General features: G+C 41.6%; 1 protein-coding gene and 1 long non-coding RNA gene across 3 annotated transcripts in view; one reads left to right on the forward strand and one right to left on the reverse strand.

The window, feature by feature from the left end:
* The window catches only part of LOC127374465 (protocadherin-1), a 191222-nt gene extending 179851 nt beyond the window's left edge, over positions 1–11371 (forward strand). For both annotated transcript variants that reach the window (XM_051419795.1, XM_051419794.1), the window contains exon 5: positions 1142–11371. In XM_051419795.1, the coding sequence (XP_051275755.1) occupies positions 1142–1563 (422 nt within the window). In that variant the 3' untranslated portion in view covers positions 1564–11371. The remainder of the gene's footprint in view (positions 1–1141) is intronic.
* The window catches only part of LOC127374734 (uncharacterized), a 152122-nt gene extending 136538 nt beyond the window's left edge, over positions 1–15584 (reverse strand). Inside the window, exons 1-2 of the long non-coding RNA XR_007887248.1 lie at positions 15529–15584; positions 12075–12151 (exon numbers count right to left, since the gene is read on the reverse strand). This is a non-coding gene — a long non-coding RNA (uncharacterized LOC127374734). The remainder of the gene's footprint in view (positions 1–12074; positions 12152–15528) is intronic.
* Between the last annotated feature and the right edge of the window lie 305 nt (positions 15585–15889).

The following is a 15889-nucleotide window of genomic DNA, read 5'->3' on the forward strand; positions in this document are numbered from 1 at the left end:
AGAGCTGTACGTGTACGTGTGTGTGTGGATAAAGGGATAATGACAGTTTTAATCAGCATCTCCCGCTCTTGCCAGCCTGCACGCAGCTGAACTGTGACACTTTTGTTGGTTTTAAGGGGACAAAAAAAACATTTACACAGAGATCTTTGCACACAGAAAAACCAAAGAATGTCTTCTGTCAAATACAGTTCTATTTACAGTCAACTTATCTTTATTATTTCAAAGGAAATTGTACAGCAGTGAGACTTTACACAAAATCACAGAGCACAAAAACAAAGCAACGCATGAACATAAATATCAATAAAGAAAACAGACCAAATGAAAAATAGATCAAATAAAAGATGAAAACACTTGTAGACGCATATTTACCTGAAGAATTAGTCTGAGAACAAAGGAAATAAGAAAATATAACAGTTGGTACAGTACATTAGGACTTCTATCGGGATTTTACAACAAATCTCCGAAAATATTAGACTCTCTAACTATGACTACTATGTTATACAGCAGAGTTTTATTTATTTTATTTATTGTTGACTGTTGTTGAATCCTGAATGGAACCAGTTCAGTTACCAGAGCTGATTTAGTCTCTTCAGTTTTATAAATGATCTGATACCAGTGGATCTGACGCCTGGTGTGGAGAGATGGACAATTTACTGGAGAATACAGGATACAGTGTTGAGTACTGAGTGAGAGAGAAAAAGTGGATGGCAGTATGATTCAGTTTTTCAACCTCTGTATTTCTAAAACCTAAAATCACCTAAAGAGAAAGCAGCAATGAAAGTGTCTGTTAAAATGGCAGAAGAATGAGGGTATGTTGTGTTTTGGGTTACGGTTGAGCTGAATTCGGGTACTGACACCTTTTTTTGGACCCATTCAGGCGCTGGATTTTTTAGCTTCTTTTACTCTGACAGACACAGTTAGAGACTCGCTGGAAGATCTGTCTGCCAAGAGCGAAAAGGAGAGTGAATATTGGATTTATCAGATGGACATAAACAATATGTCACTGTAGTGGGTTTGTTGTGGAGGCCAAAAGCAGAATTTTATGCCTCTTTTAAAGGACTTCATCTCCATCTCTGCCCCTCTGCTGTTGTTTCCTCCTTTTACTCACCCTTTCTTTGTCTCTTTGTCTTTCTCTCTGCAGACCTCAGGCCTCTTCCCGACGTGGCGATGACCGGTAACTGCACCCACGAGTGCACCGAGTTCGGCCACTCTGACTCCTGCTGGATGCCCGGCCAGCCTTCCCCCACCCGCAAGGTGTCCCAGAACGCCCCCAAGCTCTCCACCTTTGTGCCTTACCAGGAGATGGACGGGCAGGAGCAGCTGATGGCCAACGGCAGCCCCAAGCCCATGGCGACGGAGGAGCGCGGGACGGGCAGTGGCAGCGGCAGCAGTTCCAAAGTGGCCAACATGCGGTTCATGACGCCCTACAGCAGTGCCTACCCTGGGGGTGGAGACTCCGGTAAAGACTGTGGGCTGGAGGAGATCCCACTGAGCCAGGCGGTGGAGTACCACTCGGCCACCACTCCAACCGGCCAGACCTCCAAGAGGGAGATCTACCTGTGAGGGCGCAGCTCTCCACCTTAAAAACCCCCAACCCCCATCCCTAGGCTCCTCATCATCCCTCGTCGCTGCTCGCCACCACCTGTCCCACCCCCTCACTGCCGCCCCCTGTGCCTATTACTCACTGGTGCCGCAGCACCGACTCCCCTTCTTCCTTTTTATAACTGCATCCACCGTACAAGGCTTTAGACCCTCGCCCGCCTCACCCACTGCCACCGCCGCCACCCACCCCCCCTTCTAGAAACCAATCAAATGTAAAATAGAATTAATTAAAATCAATTGAAGAAAACACGTGGCTCCTGCTGCTGCGGAAGGAATGTAAACTACACCACATCGTTGTGATAATTTAATGGGAAACTATTTAGCTACTCACGTATTTGAGTTGGATTTTTGTGTGTTGCTTTAGGCTATGTTGCTGTGTTGGAACAGAAAAAGAAAAAACACCTTCGGGGGGAAGAAGGAAAAGAACATCTTGTAAATCCTACTTAAGTATACTGTGTAATGCTATCTATCCTGATTTTTTTGGTTTGGATTTGTTTGATTTTCTTTATATTTTTCCTCTGTCGACTCCGGAGCCTCCGGGAAATAACATTTTTGAGCCGAGTTGCATCAAATCAACCGGGCTCGTTTTTATCAGGAACAGCTCATCTTAAGACGTTTGCAGAAACGCAGCTGTTTTCCAAACTCCGGAGTTGAGAACTTTTTTTCAGGTCTGTTCATTTTCTTGCTGTGAAGAGGTCTTTTTTCAGTGTACAGAGCTGTAAATACTACAAACAGTGACAGAGGAAACTGCTGTGGCTGTTAGTGTGGATCCGTGGCTGTCGTGCTGTCTGGAGATCTTCATGTAATGTCGGACTGATGGAAAACCTTCGCATGTACAGAGAAACGACGCCACGGCGTTCGCCGTCACCCTGCAGGAACCTGGACTCTTGAGCATCACCGACGGTGCCGAGTTACAAACACGAGACTTTTTATTATTTTTTTCTTCTCCTCTACAACTTTACCACACAGTTGAATTTGGGTTCACGAGGGGACAGAGTCGTTCAAGGATACCAGTTTAATTAGAACCGAAAGAAATATCTGAGTTCTAAGCGCTTCAGTCAGTGGATCGGCCAAAGCTGAGTATCCAAATACTGGTTATATTATTAATGCTCTTGTCAGTAGTATACCATAAAATGAAAGCATTAAAGTGTGTGACAGTTACATTTATTCTCACAGAAAACTATCAAAAAAAAACAACATATATACAATTTGATTTTCATGTGTAAAGATGAAACTTTCCTGAGCTGTGAACTGTGTGAAATTGTGTTCCATCGTTCATGTTTGGAAAGACTAAAAGTCCCGCTAGCTACTTCCCCTTCAGACCGCAGTGTCCATTGTAGAGCTGAAACTATTAGTCTGTCACCAAAGAAAATGAATCGGCAACAGTTTTGATCTATTAATCATTTAAATAATTTAAACTGAGCAAAATTGTCAAACACTCTTTGGTTCCAACTTCACTAAAATGAGCTGTTTCTTCCTCCTTTATGTTATTGTCAGTGGAATATCGTTGGTTTTGGACTGTTGGTTTCCTTTAATCCTTACAGGTAGTTTCAGATAAAAATGTAAAGTTTGTCCTGAATGTGGCACAAGAGGAAAGCTCGAGAGGTCATTGAAATCAAACCGGTTCATCCTTGGGGGAGCAGGAATGTCACAGCAAAGTCTGATATGAATCTGGCCAATATTTGTCGATATGTTTCTAAAGTGTCGGACAGACAGATCGATATCGTCATTCTTATCGGTGCTGCAGCGTGCGAGGCTCAGACAGACTAATTACCACAATCTCAGTCAGGATTAACGCCAAAATCTTCTCTCAACAAAAGATTTGAAGGCTCAATACACAGAGGACATGTTTGAAATGTCTGCTGTGGTTTGTGAAACAGCAGCTGTGTCTTTATTCTGACAAACCGCCACAGCTGTGAAGTGTAGAGGTGCACTGATACTTGCAGGACTGAGTGTGTTGTTTGTGGCGACTGTGGTGGATGTTTCCCCGCTGTGTTCTCGAGCTTGAAGGAAGAGCTCTCTGGTCAGTGTCGCCTCTCGTTAGTTCCCACCTCTTTACCTCCTCAGTGTGAGGCCGAGCCGTTTGCCATTTAGCAGAAGTATTTATTAAACCTGTTAGTTCTGTGCAGCGGGGGAGGTGGGCGCCGCTTCCTGCCGCGCTGCAGCCGCACAGGCATGCAGGATTAATGACACCTGTACAGGCTTCAGTCCACTAACACCCACTCCACACGGTGCAGCAGAGAAACTGTAATTACAACCCGAGGCTCTGCACATTACCGGCGATAATTTGCGCCAGTAAAAGCGAGCTGGTTTGGAAGTTCATTCATTCTGAGCCCGGTGTTAATGGCTGCTGAGGGTAATGTGAGATTTCACCTGTAGTGATGCACACCAGCTGAGAATGGATGGATGAAAGGAAAGCCACAGTGAGACAGTGCGCTGCAAAAAAATCTCCCTAACAAGTCATTTAGTCTCTTGCTGAGTCCCGAAGTCTTAAAACAAAGCAAGAAATCAGCCTGTGGAGGGAGATTATTTCACCCGTTTTCCTCCCGTCAAGGTAGAGCTAAAGCATGAGCACGTATAAAAGGGGCTTCAATGGCCACAACGTTAATCCTTGGGGTCCATCCACTAACTAGTTGTTTCTGCCACTGACAGGCACAGATTGTTATTCTCAGTGTCTGACAGCATTATGTATCTTTGTTTCGACTAGTGTATTATTTTCTAGAAACTTCCTGAAACGGAGAAAGCTGCAGCGGGAACAAGTGGGATTAATCTCGCCCCTGTCGGCAGAAAAGTCTCGACGGCAGACTCAATGACTTGTCAATTGTTTTGGGGTTTTTTGTTTGCAGCGTGTGTGATGTAAACATCCACCCTCCAGAATCACAGAGGGAACATCAAAGCGCCGCCTCCAAGCTGCGACGCCTTCAAAGTCTTAACAGGCAGCAAAACGGGACCATCTGCCGGGTCGCGGAGGGGTCGCACTATCTCGTTTTACTCGCCAAACAATTGCCTTCGCCGAGCATATCGGACGGTCTCCTTCTCCTGCTTTCTTTCCTCTTTTGTTTTGGTGTCGCCCATTAATTGGGTTTTATTGTACATACATTTGTTTTTGATGTGGGGAGCTCGATGTGTGGGGTTGTGTTAACGTGATTCAGAACACGATTCCTCCGGTCTCTGAAGGTGACTTGATTTATTGCCGACGTACCTCGCACACACACACAGTCGCAGTGTTCCCCCAGCAGATAAATCAACCATCATTCAACCGACGTTCAACCCTCCCAGTGACAGAGATTTAGAGTTCACGGGCGCCGCCGCGGTCCCTCTCGCTCCCCGTCTTCCTCTGGTGATTTAACGCCAGCGCTCAGAGCTCTGATTGATTATTTACAGGCCCAACATGGAGGTCCACATTGACTCTCCTCCTTCCTCCCCCCCTCGCCACGCTTCACAGTTTCACCGTAAACAAGTCATTTTTTTGCTCCCCGTGATGCCCGCCTGCCACCCGGCCGACCGCTGGGCTCCCAGGTGGCTGCTGTGTTATGCTGTCTCAGGTAAAGACAGAGGAGAGAGAGGTTGGAGTCATGTAGTGTTGGTTTAACCTCAACTCTTTGGCACCAATTAACCCCAGAAGAAGAAAAGCAACCTCTGGTGACCTCCGATGACCTTTTGTGATCTCTGGCGTTGCTGTTGGCGTTTAGCTCACAGCAAAAAACTGAAATAAAGCGAGCAAACACGAGACTGCTCGTGTGTGTGTGTGTGTGTGTGCCAACAATAATAAGAAAAATAGCAGCAATATACACAACATGGCCAAAAGTATGTGGACGTGTGAGTCCTGCTCATAAAGTTCAGTTATAAAATCCCACAGCGCAGCAGCGTCTCTCCTGAGGACAGCTAGTGTGCCACTAATAATAGACACTGACTGACAACATATCTGAGCAGGATGCAGCCCGATAAATGTGTTTATTTGCATATAGAGCAGAGGAGTGAGATCTGATCACAGGTGGCCACTGGAGACGCATGTTAATACCAGCTGTAAACAGGCTCCTGGAAACAGTTTGGATGTGAGACACATTTTAATGCAAGGTGTAAAACAGACTAGTAGTATATTATATGGACGGGGTTTGACCACAGACTGTTTTCTCTAAGAGGAGTTCATTCAAATACAACGTGTGGAAATCGCCTAAAAGTACCACTAAATTCAAAATGGGTGACTTCCTGTTGGGTTCGAGCTATGGGTCCAATAGGCTGTTTAGTTCAAATGGTCATTATACATGTGCGTCCCGATCTTCATACATATTGGTGCCTTGGGGGCGGAGTTTTGGGGACTGAATTTTGTGCCGCGTTTCATGAGTTTTGAGCATGTTGTGGCCTCCAAAAATGAGATAATTCCCTTAATTTCAAAGTCAGAAGCCTCAGCAACATGTTGGACAAGAGTTTGTAATCAGAATACATCTTTTTTTTTAACAGCCAAGCTCTTATTGTCAGAAATTCTACAATTTCCTTTTAAGTCTGTAGTTTAAAATCGTACAGTATTGGATGTGTACACGGTGCATAAACAATACACACAGTATGTACTGTATATGTGTGTGTGCATAGAAATGATCCTGAGGCCTCCTGTCACACTACAAACACTTCCTGCTCCCTGGAGGAACAACTGAACCCCCCCAATCCACCACCAACCAACCAACCAACCAACTACCCATCAACCCCCAGGAGAGCCGCTGTCACACACACTGACAGTCTCTGTGTGTGTGTGTGTGTGCGTTCAGCAGGTGTCTCTGCATGCAGAGCGTCCACCTCCCGTCCTGCTGCCTTCAGTGACAAATAAAATATATATATATGTATTTCTGACATCGCCAAAGTATTGGAAGCATTATAAATATTCCAGAGAGGAAACACGGATAGAAATGTAATGACTCTTCTTCTCGTGGAGCTCCGGTTGGCCGCCGCTCGTCATCTGGTAGCTTTCTGAGGTTGTGTGAAGCTCTTCACGAGTTATTATCTTTCAAATATCTGAAGGGGAAAGATTTTGATCAGAAAACAGAGTATTTGTCCGTCTGCAGTTTTTATTTGCTTCCCTGTGCGTAAGTGCATCACTCACTAATGAAATGCAGTTCATTTACCTCTGAACACACGCAATTAAACTGCAGTCCTTAATTCAAAATGCTTTTAAATGTAGTGTTTTGGCACTGAAACACGTTGCTTTACCCTTGATTTATTATTAACGTAAAGTGCACTATAGTTCACTTCTAAAACACTTTATAGACTTACTCATTTATGACTTAACTGCATAAATATCTTCTAAAAAACGGTTTATTTTTAAAAAAACATATTGGTTTACTACTGACAGGCATTATTTATGTATGAAATCCACTGCTCTACTTTCAGAGGAATCTTTTGTTTCCTAAAACAGACTGCGTCTCAAGTTGTATATTTCTATGGTGATTCTTAAAGCTGCACTAATTAATATTTCTCATATAAACCAGAGCCTGATATTCACAGGTATTGCGCACCGCCACCTCCTGGTGAGCCTGGGTAATTACATTCTTAATGCTGAGAAAAACGGCAAAAGATTTATGGTTATTGTGGTTGGATTTGTGCTGAAAGAGAGTTCTGCCACCTTTTTTGGTCCCATTCAGGCACCGATATTAACCAATGGATCAGATTTCTCTGTTTAATGTCTAAAGAATTGCTTGCATTGAGAATTATCACCACCTCTGCAGCTCTACAAAGCCTTTCTAGCCCCTTTTAGTTTCTGGTTTTGGTTTTTACGGGACATTTCCTGTGTGGTTCAGTCTCAGCTGTAGGAGGTAAAGAGGGTGATGTTTCCCGCTGCAGTTGGTGGAGAACAAACCAGAGCTAAAAAGAGAGCCAACATTGGACGAACACATCGTTCTGTGTCTGCTGGATGTGGAAACAGGTGTCAGCTGTTGTGTTTGCTGCCCCCAAGTGGCCAAAAAACAAATCAATGCAGCTTTAACAGATAATTATCAACCTATTTAAGATGAAAACCAACATTTTTCAAACTTTCATTGGAACTAAAGGTCCAAAATCAGGAAAAACTGACCAATATTACATTATTATATTATACTTTTGGTACATTTAAAGGACCAGTGTGTAGTGGTGAAGTTACAACTAACTGAATACTGCTCACCTTTTAAACATGTAGGAGAAACTATGGTGGCCTCAAAACTCACAAAATACCCTGTAAGATAACAAAAACACATCGATTCTTATTTTTTAACAGAATATTATCTTTAATTTCTGCCAATGGATCCTCGTAAATGTTACACACTGGACCTTTAAATATGTTATATCATTGACTTTTCAAATACTAATAAATAAATTGCAATTAAATCAGGTTCATTAGACTTTAAGTGTTTAATAATTCAACATAAGTTAAATGACAAAAGTACGATTTGAGACGCATCCTGTGTTTCTTACTTTCTCCTGCTTTATTTTTCTGATGCAGTCGTGAAATTCTTCTGGTCTCTTTATGAATCATGTTGTTGTCGCCGTGAGTTCAGCCGTACGGTGGAAATAAATCTGCTCCTAAATGACAGTAAAACATGAATGTTTTTTGGTTTTCTGAGTCTGTGCAGTTCAATGAAAGCTTCACTTTGTTCAATTACTCAACAGGATATTATTTTATTCAGTGTTAGCCCCCCCCTTCAACTCCTCTCCTCAGTCTGACTCAGTGGAATCATCTTTTCGCTCTTCTCTATGTCCACTAATATTTACTCTGTTTGTTCCTCTCATGTGAATCCTTGTGTTGCTGTGTGGGACTTTTGCACTGATGGTGGCGTTTAAGTCGCAGGAATCAGACGCAGCTTTCGACGTACACAATCTATAAAGATCGAAGCTCGTCTTCCACTTTATAGCCTCTTTCACACAGCTGCAGTCCTACAGAGAGCAGAGGTCTTTAAAGCCTTCAGCAGTCTTCCCTTTAGCTGATAGAGAGCAGGAACCACCCAACTCTATATACTGTTACACATTATGTTGCCTATTAAACTCAGTCTACAATAACAGGTGAGCTGCCTATAGCTTGTCATAGTGCATACCATAATAAGCTATAGCGCTGGTTTCCTTAAGAGACCCTTTTTCTATCATTATTTGTATCATATATTTTATACATACTTCTCAGTAACTGCAGGACGTTTGCATAAAAAGTGATTTGGATAAATTATGAGCAGATTATTTCCTTTTTATGTAATTCTCTGTCTGTATTATGGATTTTCTAATACTTATTAACAATCATACAGACTTAATAGGCTTCTTTTTGGCTAAATTCAGTGTTTTCTTGTCCATGATGCTTTGCTATTATAACTTTTTACTTCAAAATCAAGAAGCTTTTGCGACCCCTGGTGGGGTTCAAACTTTAAAAGACTCTTAAAGCTGTTACAATAATAATTATTGACAGATTAATATAATCGTTTTTTAATTTGACACAAAGGCTAAATGTGAAATACGTTGAAGATGCTGCTGAAGGCAAAACTATATTTTATTTAGTGCAAAAAGTTCCAGGTTGCAACTTCAGTGGATATAAAAAGGTTCCTGTTCTGAAAGGACTCAAATTTGGAGCAGCGTGACATTTTAAAATTTAAAATTATTAGTATAAACAGCTTGATCCTATATTTCCCATAATGCAGCTCTCATTAGAGTCTTCCTGGCACTTGGCAAATGAAAGTCTGAAGGTCTTTTGCAAGTTTTCTGTAATAAATTCGTCGTCTCTGCGCCCGATTATTTCCTCGCTGCTCCAGAGCCACAAAAGACCGCAAAGGCTTAATTGACTCTGACAAGTAAAATCTGTAGAGTGCACCTTTAATAAAACATGAAGCTCCACCAACCTCGGTGGCTTTGATGGCGTGTCACCTTCCTCTAACTGATTCTCAAACTGATTTATATTTTTTTTTTGAGGGTTGAGTGCCCACTTTCTCTCTCTGGAAGATACACTTAGTGTCACATCTGGGCTGAAATCTTTCTAATTTTGACCAAAATCCTTGAAGAACTTTTGAATTACGGATGCTGAACGTCTCGTAGTGGGTTCATTCTGTGACTCTAATCAGTGCAAAAGTCTTTAACACAAAAGAAAACCAAGTGATAACATGAGAGTTGCAGGCTTGTTCTACATGAAATCATGTGATAAAGTTTGGAGTGGTTTGCTGTTTTTTGGTTGTGTATTATACTGAGGCCGGAGTCTCCGGAAACGAGGCTTCAGCTGAGCATGAAACAAGCCAACTTTATAAATATTATACATTTTTGTTGTTGTCGCAGTTGTTTTATCAATGTTATGGAATCAACACTGCTATAGACATACTGTATGAATATAAATGGTCGTTGCTGTTTTTTACCAGACGCGGCGGTGTAAATGATGTTTTCTGAGTGGGCAGACTGGACTGTGTTTTCTGTTTCTTAACTCCATCGTAACTGAAAATCCGACACAAATCCGACAGGCAGAGTGCGAAAAGCAGGACGTTTGTTTTTCACGCTAACAGGAAGACTTGAGTTTCAAAACATACGGAAGCTAAGAGCAGCCAATGATGCTAATGCTAATGTTAGGGCGGTTATCGCCGGGATAATTAGCCTTAAAAATAACATCAGCATGAATGGTCTATTTTTAACCTGGCAGACATTCGAAGGTAAAGAAAGTTTTTTAAGATAAGGAAATTACGTCTGTATCCCAGAATAATAATCTTTAGAACCATAGCTGCATAATTAGTTATCTCAATTAAGTTTTTTATGAATCTATGTTATCTTAAGAATAAATCTAAAGATAACAACATATTTGTTATCCTGGATGCCAAAAAACATTTTAGCCCCTTAAGTCCAGAAAGATGAAATTATTAACAACTTCTGGGATGTATACAGTTTATTCGGAGAAAATAAGGTAATTCATTTGTATTAATTAGATAATTTTAGCTAATAGCATTTAATAAAACAGTTATGTCAGCACAGCAGATAAAATGTGAACCTGTAAAAGTGAAATAAATCACTATAAAGTTTGTTATTGTTAGTGGAGGTGACAAGTAACACACTTCATCTAAATAAAGTTAGATTATTCATTTGTTTTTATAAGAAACGAATCTGGAGAAGACCATGGCGGCTCCGAGCTTCCGTACATTAAAGATGGAGTTTAATTATTTCTTTGTTTTTCAACTAGAATAAGAAAACAGCAGGACAGAGCTGCCGAATCACTTTTGTCTTTACAGGAAGTCCACGTTTGTAGCCTAATTGTTGGTTGGTTATATTTATATAGGAACAATGCTAGTGATGCCTTGTTTTTTGTACAGTTTTATGTACATGGAAGTGTAGGTTTTTAAAAAATGAAGATGAAAAAATATATATATTCAAACAACGTGAAGGAAATCTGACCTTGAACCTGTAGGATTATATTGTCTAAAGTACCGTAGGCTCTATTAAATGTAGGAGTGATGATTCAGGCTCAGAGCGGAGGACGACAGCGTCTCTCCTCCAATCATCCACCGCTTTCCTTTCCGTTCTCTCATGTTTCGCCCAGAGTCTGAAGACGACCTGTACATTTCTTTAGTTCCTTTTGTTTCCTTGTTTATTTGGTCTTTTTGGTTTTCTTGGAGGAAGTCGGGTGATGTGTGTTATTTTGTTTTGTTTTTTAGCCTCATCTTTTGATCTGCATCCGCATGTTTGAATTTTAAAAAAAAATGTGGTCTTTTATTTTTGCTGAGCAAATCAAAGAAATGATATCTTGTAATTACTCCTTCCTTATAGCTTTACAATAAAATACATTCAGTCAAAGGAAGATGATGGCTGTCACTTCTTCGTTTGTCTTTCAGGTTTTTATCACCTTACCATCAACAGAGCTCACTTTTATGTGTCTTCAACTAACTAACTGACTTTTCCTAAAGATTAAACAAGTGTTTCATTGGATCAGATATTAAGTAAATCAGCTCAATTAGGGCTGAACTTTAGTTTGCAGAAAAAGTTAAGGACTTTTCTGTTTTATTTTGATGGAATAAGAAACATATGATCCCAGACTTAAAGGTTTTATATATGAAATTCACTTGTACTAAAGTAACTGAATCTCAGAACAGAACAATGGGCCCACCAGACTCCATTTACAAAACCAATAATTTTGCCTACCAGCCGATAATTGGAAAACACAATTTAAACTGGAAATAAACAAAATAAAACTCACCAAAACTCTTTATTTTAGTATTTCCAACAATCACCAACTCTGGTTTGGTTGAAAAAACCCTTAATTCACAGAGTGAGATGAGAAAATAGCCACAAAAAGGGTTACAATGGCACCAACGTAACCTTAGCTAATCTTCAGGGACAAATGCGCCTGTCAAAGTCCATCCACTAATAGTAGTTGTTGTTTGTTCCACTAACAGTAGTTGTTGTTTGTTCCACTAACAGTAGTCGTTTGTTCCACTGACAGACTCAGATTGTTACTCTCAGTGTCTGACAGCATTATGGAAAGGATCCCTACAGAGATAGACCTTCAGTTTAACCACAAACAGCCGTAATATCACTATCACTCTCCACCAGACTCCAGAGACAGAAACACTCATTTTACCTTCAGATCATCAGAACTTCATTCAAAGTGGACAGAAACAGAATAAAACTCACCAAAACCATCTCTGTTAGTGTTTCCAACAATCACCAACTCTGGTTTGGTGGAAATAAATCCGTAATTCACAGAGTGAGATGATAAAATAGGCGCAAAACAGGCTGCAATAGCTGCCATGTAACGTTAACTTATACTCAGGGACAATTGTTCCTGTCAAACTACGTCCCCTAAAAGTCGATCAATTTTCCCAGCAGACACCAAGTGTCTGCGAGTCGGGCTGACACCATGTAGTCTGAAGCCAACATTAGCAGCTTAAAGAACCAATTGAGCGACCACCGTTACCATGCCGATCCTCGACCTTGCCTCTCTCTCGCCTGAGACTTAGAAATCCAAACTTTTTCAACTTATTTGGACTTAAGTTAGAAAAAAACATTTTCTTTGGCTGAAAACAATCATCAGACAGAATTTAAAGAAATATCTGATGTGTGCAACTTTAAACTTTAGAGGAATTCCCAGAAAACGTTCTCGATGGCCCGACCCCCCCTCGCTGTCCTCGCTGGAGTTTTCATCGAGACAACCTCCCCCCTCCCTCCCTCAAAACCTCTGCCCCAAACCACTTCCGGCTTCAGACTCCGAGTGACTTACGGCCTTTTTCAGCGGCGCTCTCCTGATGTTCCTAAGGAGCCGTAAACGCCTCGCCTCTCGCTTCTCCGCCGTTATTGGATTCCACTCCAGGAAATTGACTCGTGAATCCTCCAGTTGCAGAGTGTCGTGCCCTAAAGCGAGACACCACCCAATCACATTTCAATAAAAACAAACCCTGTATGTGGCGGCGGCGGCGGCGTATGAGGAATATCAAACGCACTCAGAGGAAGGCGCTTATGACACTGTGCTTATAGCGCTGTTGCATCGCATTACAGCAGTAAATTGAAATTCGGGGCGAAATGATTAAATTCATTGCCACACAATATTTCTGGGAACAACAAAAAGAAAATATTATCACAGCTTGTTTTTGAAGAGGATGACACAGTTGCAGCAGGTTGCTTTTCTCTGCCTTCTTTCCCCCAAAGGTTTCATCACTTTACCCCATTTCTCCTCTTCCCCCTTTTTTTTTTGTCTTCACATTCCTCCTCCTCTCCTCCTCCTCACACACTTTCCTGTAACTCATCCTTCCCTCAGTCCCTCCTTCCTACCCTGATTCCTTCCTCATTTCCTTTTTTCTTCCTGGCATCCTTCGTCTCCAGCCTGTCCTTTCTTTCTTTCTTTCTTTCTATCTCAATTTCTCCATCCCTCAATCCTGTCTTCCTTCCTTGTTTCCTCTTCTTCTCCACCACTTGCTCTTTTGCTTGCCTCTATCGCCTTTATAGCTCCTTCCATCTGTCCTCTCTCCTTTTTTTCCAATATTTTTCTACTATCCCATCCCCCTTTCCCTTCTCCTCTTTACTTTTATCTCATTCATTCAGTCTGTCCTTCTTCCACTTGTTCCCTTCCTCACTTCCTGCCTTAATGTGTCCTTTCCTTCATCTGTTTTCCTCTCCTCTCTATTTGATCTTACTCCCTTGTTTCCTTCTTTCCTCTTCACCAGCCTTGGTCCCTTTTACCTCTTCCCTTACATTATCTCTCATTTCCTGTCTTCCTCTCCTTCCTATTTTCTTTCTTTATTTCATCTCAACTCCTCCTCAATTCAGTCCTTTCTTTCTCTTGCTTCCTCCCTTCTTTTCTCTTTTTCACAAACTCTGTCCATCCTCCATCCCTCTTCTCTCATTTCTTCTGTTTTTCCCTTCCCTTTGCCTCCTCCCTTCGTTCTCTTTACCTGCACTTGTTTTCTCCCCCTTTCATCTCCCTTGCATCAAAGCAAATGTCTCTCTCTCTCCTTTTTTCCCTTTTTCATCCTAACTCCTCCTTCCTTCTGTCTTTGCTTCCTCCCTTCCTTCCCCAGATTCTCCCGCACTTGTTCCCTTGTTTGCCTCCTCTCTCTCTTCATCTTTTCCTCTTCCTCCTTCCTTCAGTCTCTCATTCCTTTGTTTCTTACAACCTGTTCAAGCTGCACACTTTGATGTCTCCTCCCATCCTCACCTTGTCTCTCCTTCCCTGTCTCCTAACTCTTGTCTTTCCTTGCACTCGTCTCCTCCCTCTTTTAATATCTCCTTCCATCCTTCCTCTCTCTCTCTCTCTCTCTCTCTCTCTGGTTGCTGTGGAAGGAGGGATGTAAAGCGACCCTAAAACAGGAAGCAGATGATAATATAATAATGCAAGATGAAACTGTATTGATTGTTGGCGTTGAAATGAGGTCGCTGCAGCGGCGAGGAGGAGAGGAGAAATTAGAGTCGAAGAACGGAGGAAGTCAAATATGCAGAAGCAGCAATTTCAAGGTGATAAGGGCACATTAAGATGAATGTATGAATGAGAAATAAGACTCGGTGGAACATATTTGGTGTCTCTGGGAACGCTGGGATCGCCAGGAAGAATTTAAAATAAGTTCGAAGATAAAAAAAAAAAAAAAACGTGGCCTCCACGGGACACAGACTTTTCTTCCCGAACACTCAAGAGCTGAGATTTCTGCGGAAAAGTGGCGCCGTATGCCTGTTTCAGCCTGCTTCACACCGCAGCCTCAGTTGTGGATGAAGAGGAAGGAGAAGAAGAGCAGTGTGAGGAGGAGGAGGAGAGTGGTGTTATGTGGTCAGGAAATACATTTTTGGCAGAGAGGGAAAGCAACAGAGAGCCGTGAGGACAGAGAGAGTTTTGTGTAATTGGTATTAGGCAGACTGTCCGGCAGGCGGTGGGTGGGAGGTGATGTATGGATGTGAACAGACACTGAGGAAGAGGAAGCAGGCTGAGCTCGCTGCTGCTGCTTCCAACAGTCTGTATCGACGCTAACGAGGAAGTGATGCAATCTGAGGCATCACAGAAGAGAATAAAGACACTTTACACTTCAGTATTATTTTTTTAATAGTTTTTATGGTTCAATTTAAACACGTGGTTAATATTATGGGAATATTTCGTGATCTTGGTTCAAGGTTATATACACAAAGTTCACTTGTAACAGGATGTCGCACTAGAGCGCCATCTCAGGTGAAATCAACACCAGACTCCACTGATAAAACCTGTAATTTTAACTTGTAGAAAATCAGAAAAAACACTTCAAACTGGAAACAAACTAAAACTCACCAAAACTCTTTCCAGCAATCACCAACTCTGGTTTGGTGGAAATAAACCCTGAAAAGGGGCTGCCGCAACGTAAGCTACCGTCAACAGTTATTGTCAGTGTCTGACAGCATTATGGAAAGGATCCCTACAGAGATAGACCTTTAGTTTAACCACAAACAGCCGTAATATCACTATCACTCTCCACCAGACTCCAGAGACAAAAACACTCATTTTACCTTCAGATCATCAGAACTTCATTAAAGTGAACAGAAACAGAATAAAACTCATTAAAACCGTCTCTGTTAGTGTTTCCAACAATCACCAACTCTGGTTTGGTGGAAATAAATCTTAAATTATATATATTATATAATATATAATCTTTAAATGTTAATGCTGATTTGTTTCAGTCCAGTGTCTAGCACTAGTCTCTATTATCAAAGTCATTGTCAGTGAATGCAATCCAGGCAGTACATATTAGTGAGATATGAAAGGAGACTTACATTTAAGAGACAGAGCTGCCAAAAACAACACTAATAAATAAGTGGTAAAGGTTATGAAATAATGCTTTAAAAAGACCATTTGTAGTTACAGTGTCCT

Source organism: Dicentrarchus labrax, unplaced genomic scaffold (assembly GCF_905237075.1).
Source record: "Dicentrarchus labrax unplaced genomic scaffold, dlabrax2021, whole genome shotgun sequence".
NCBI classification, from domain to species: Eukaryota; Metazoa; Chordata; class Actinopteri; family Moronidae; genus Dicentrarchus; species Dicentrarchus labrax.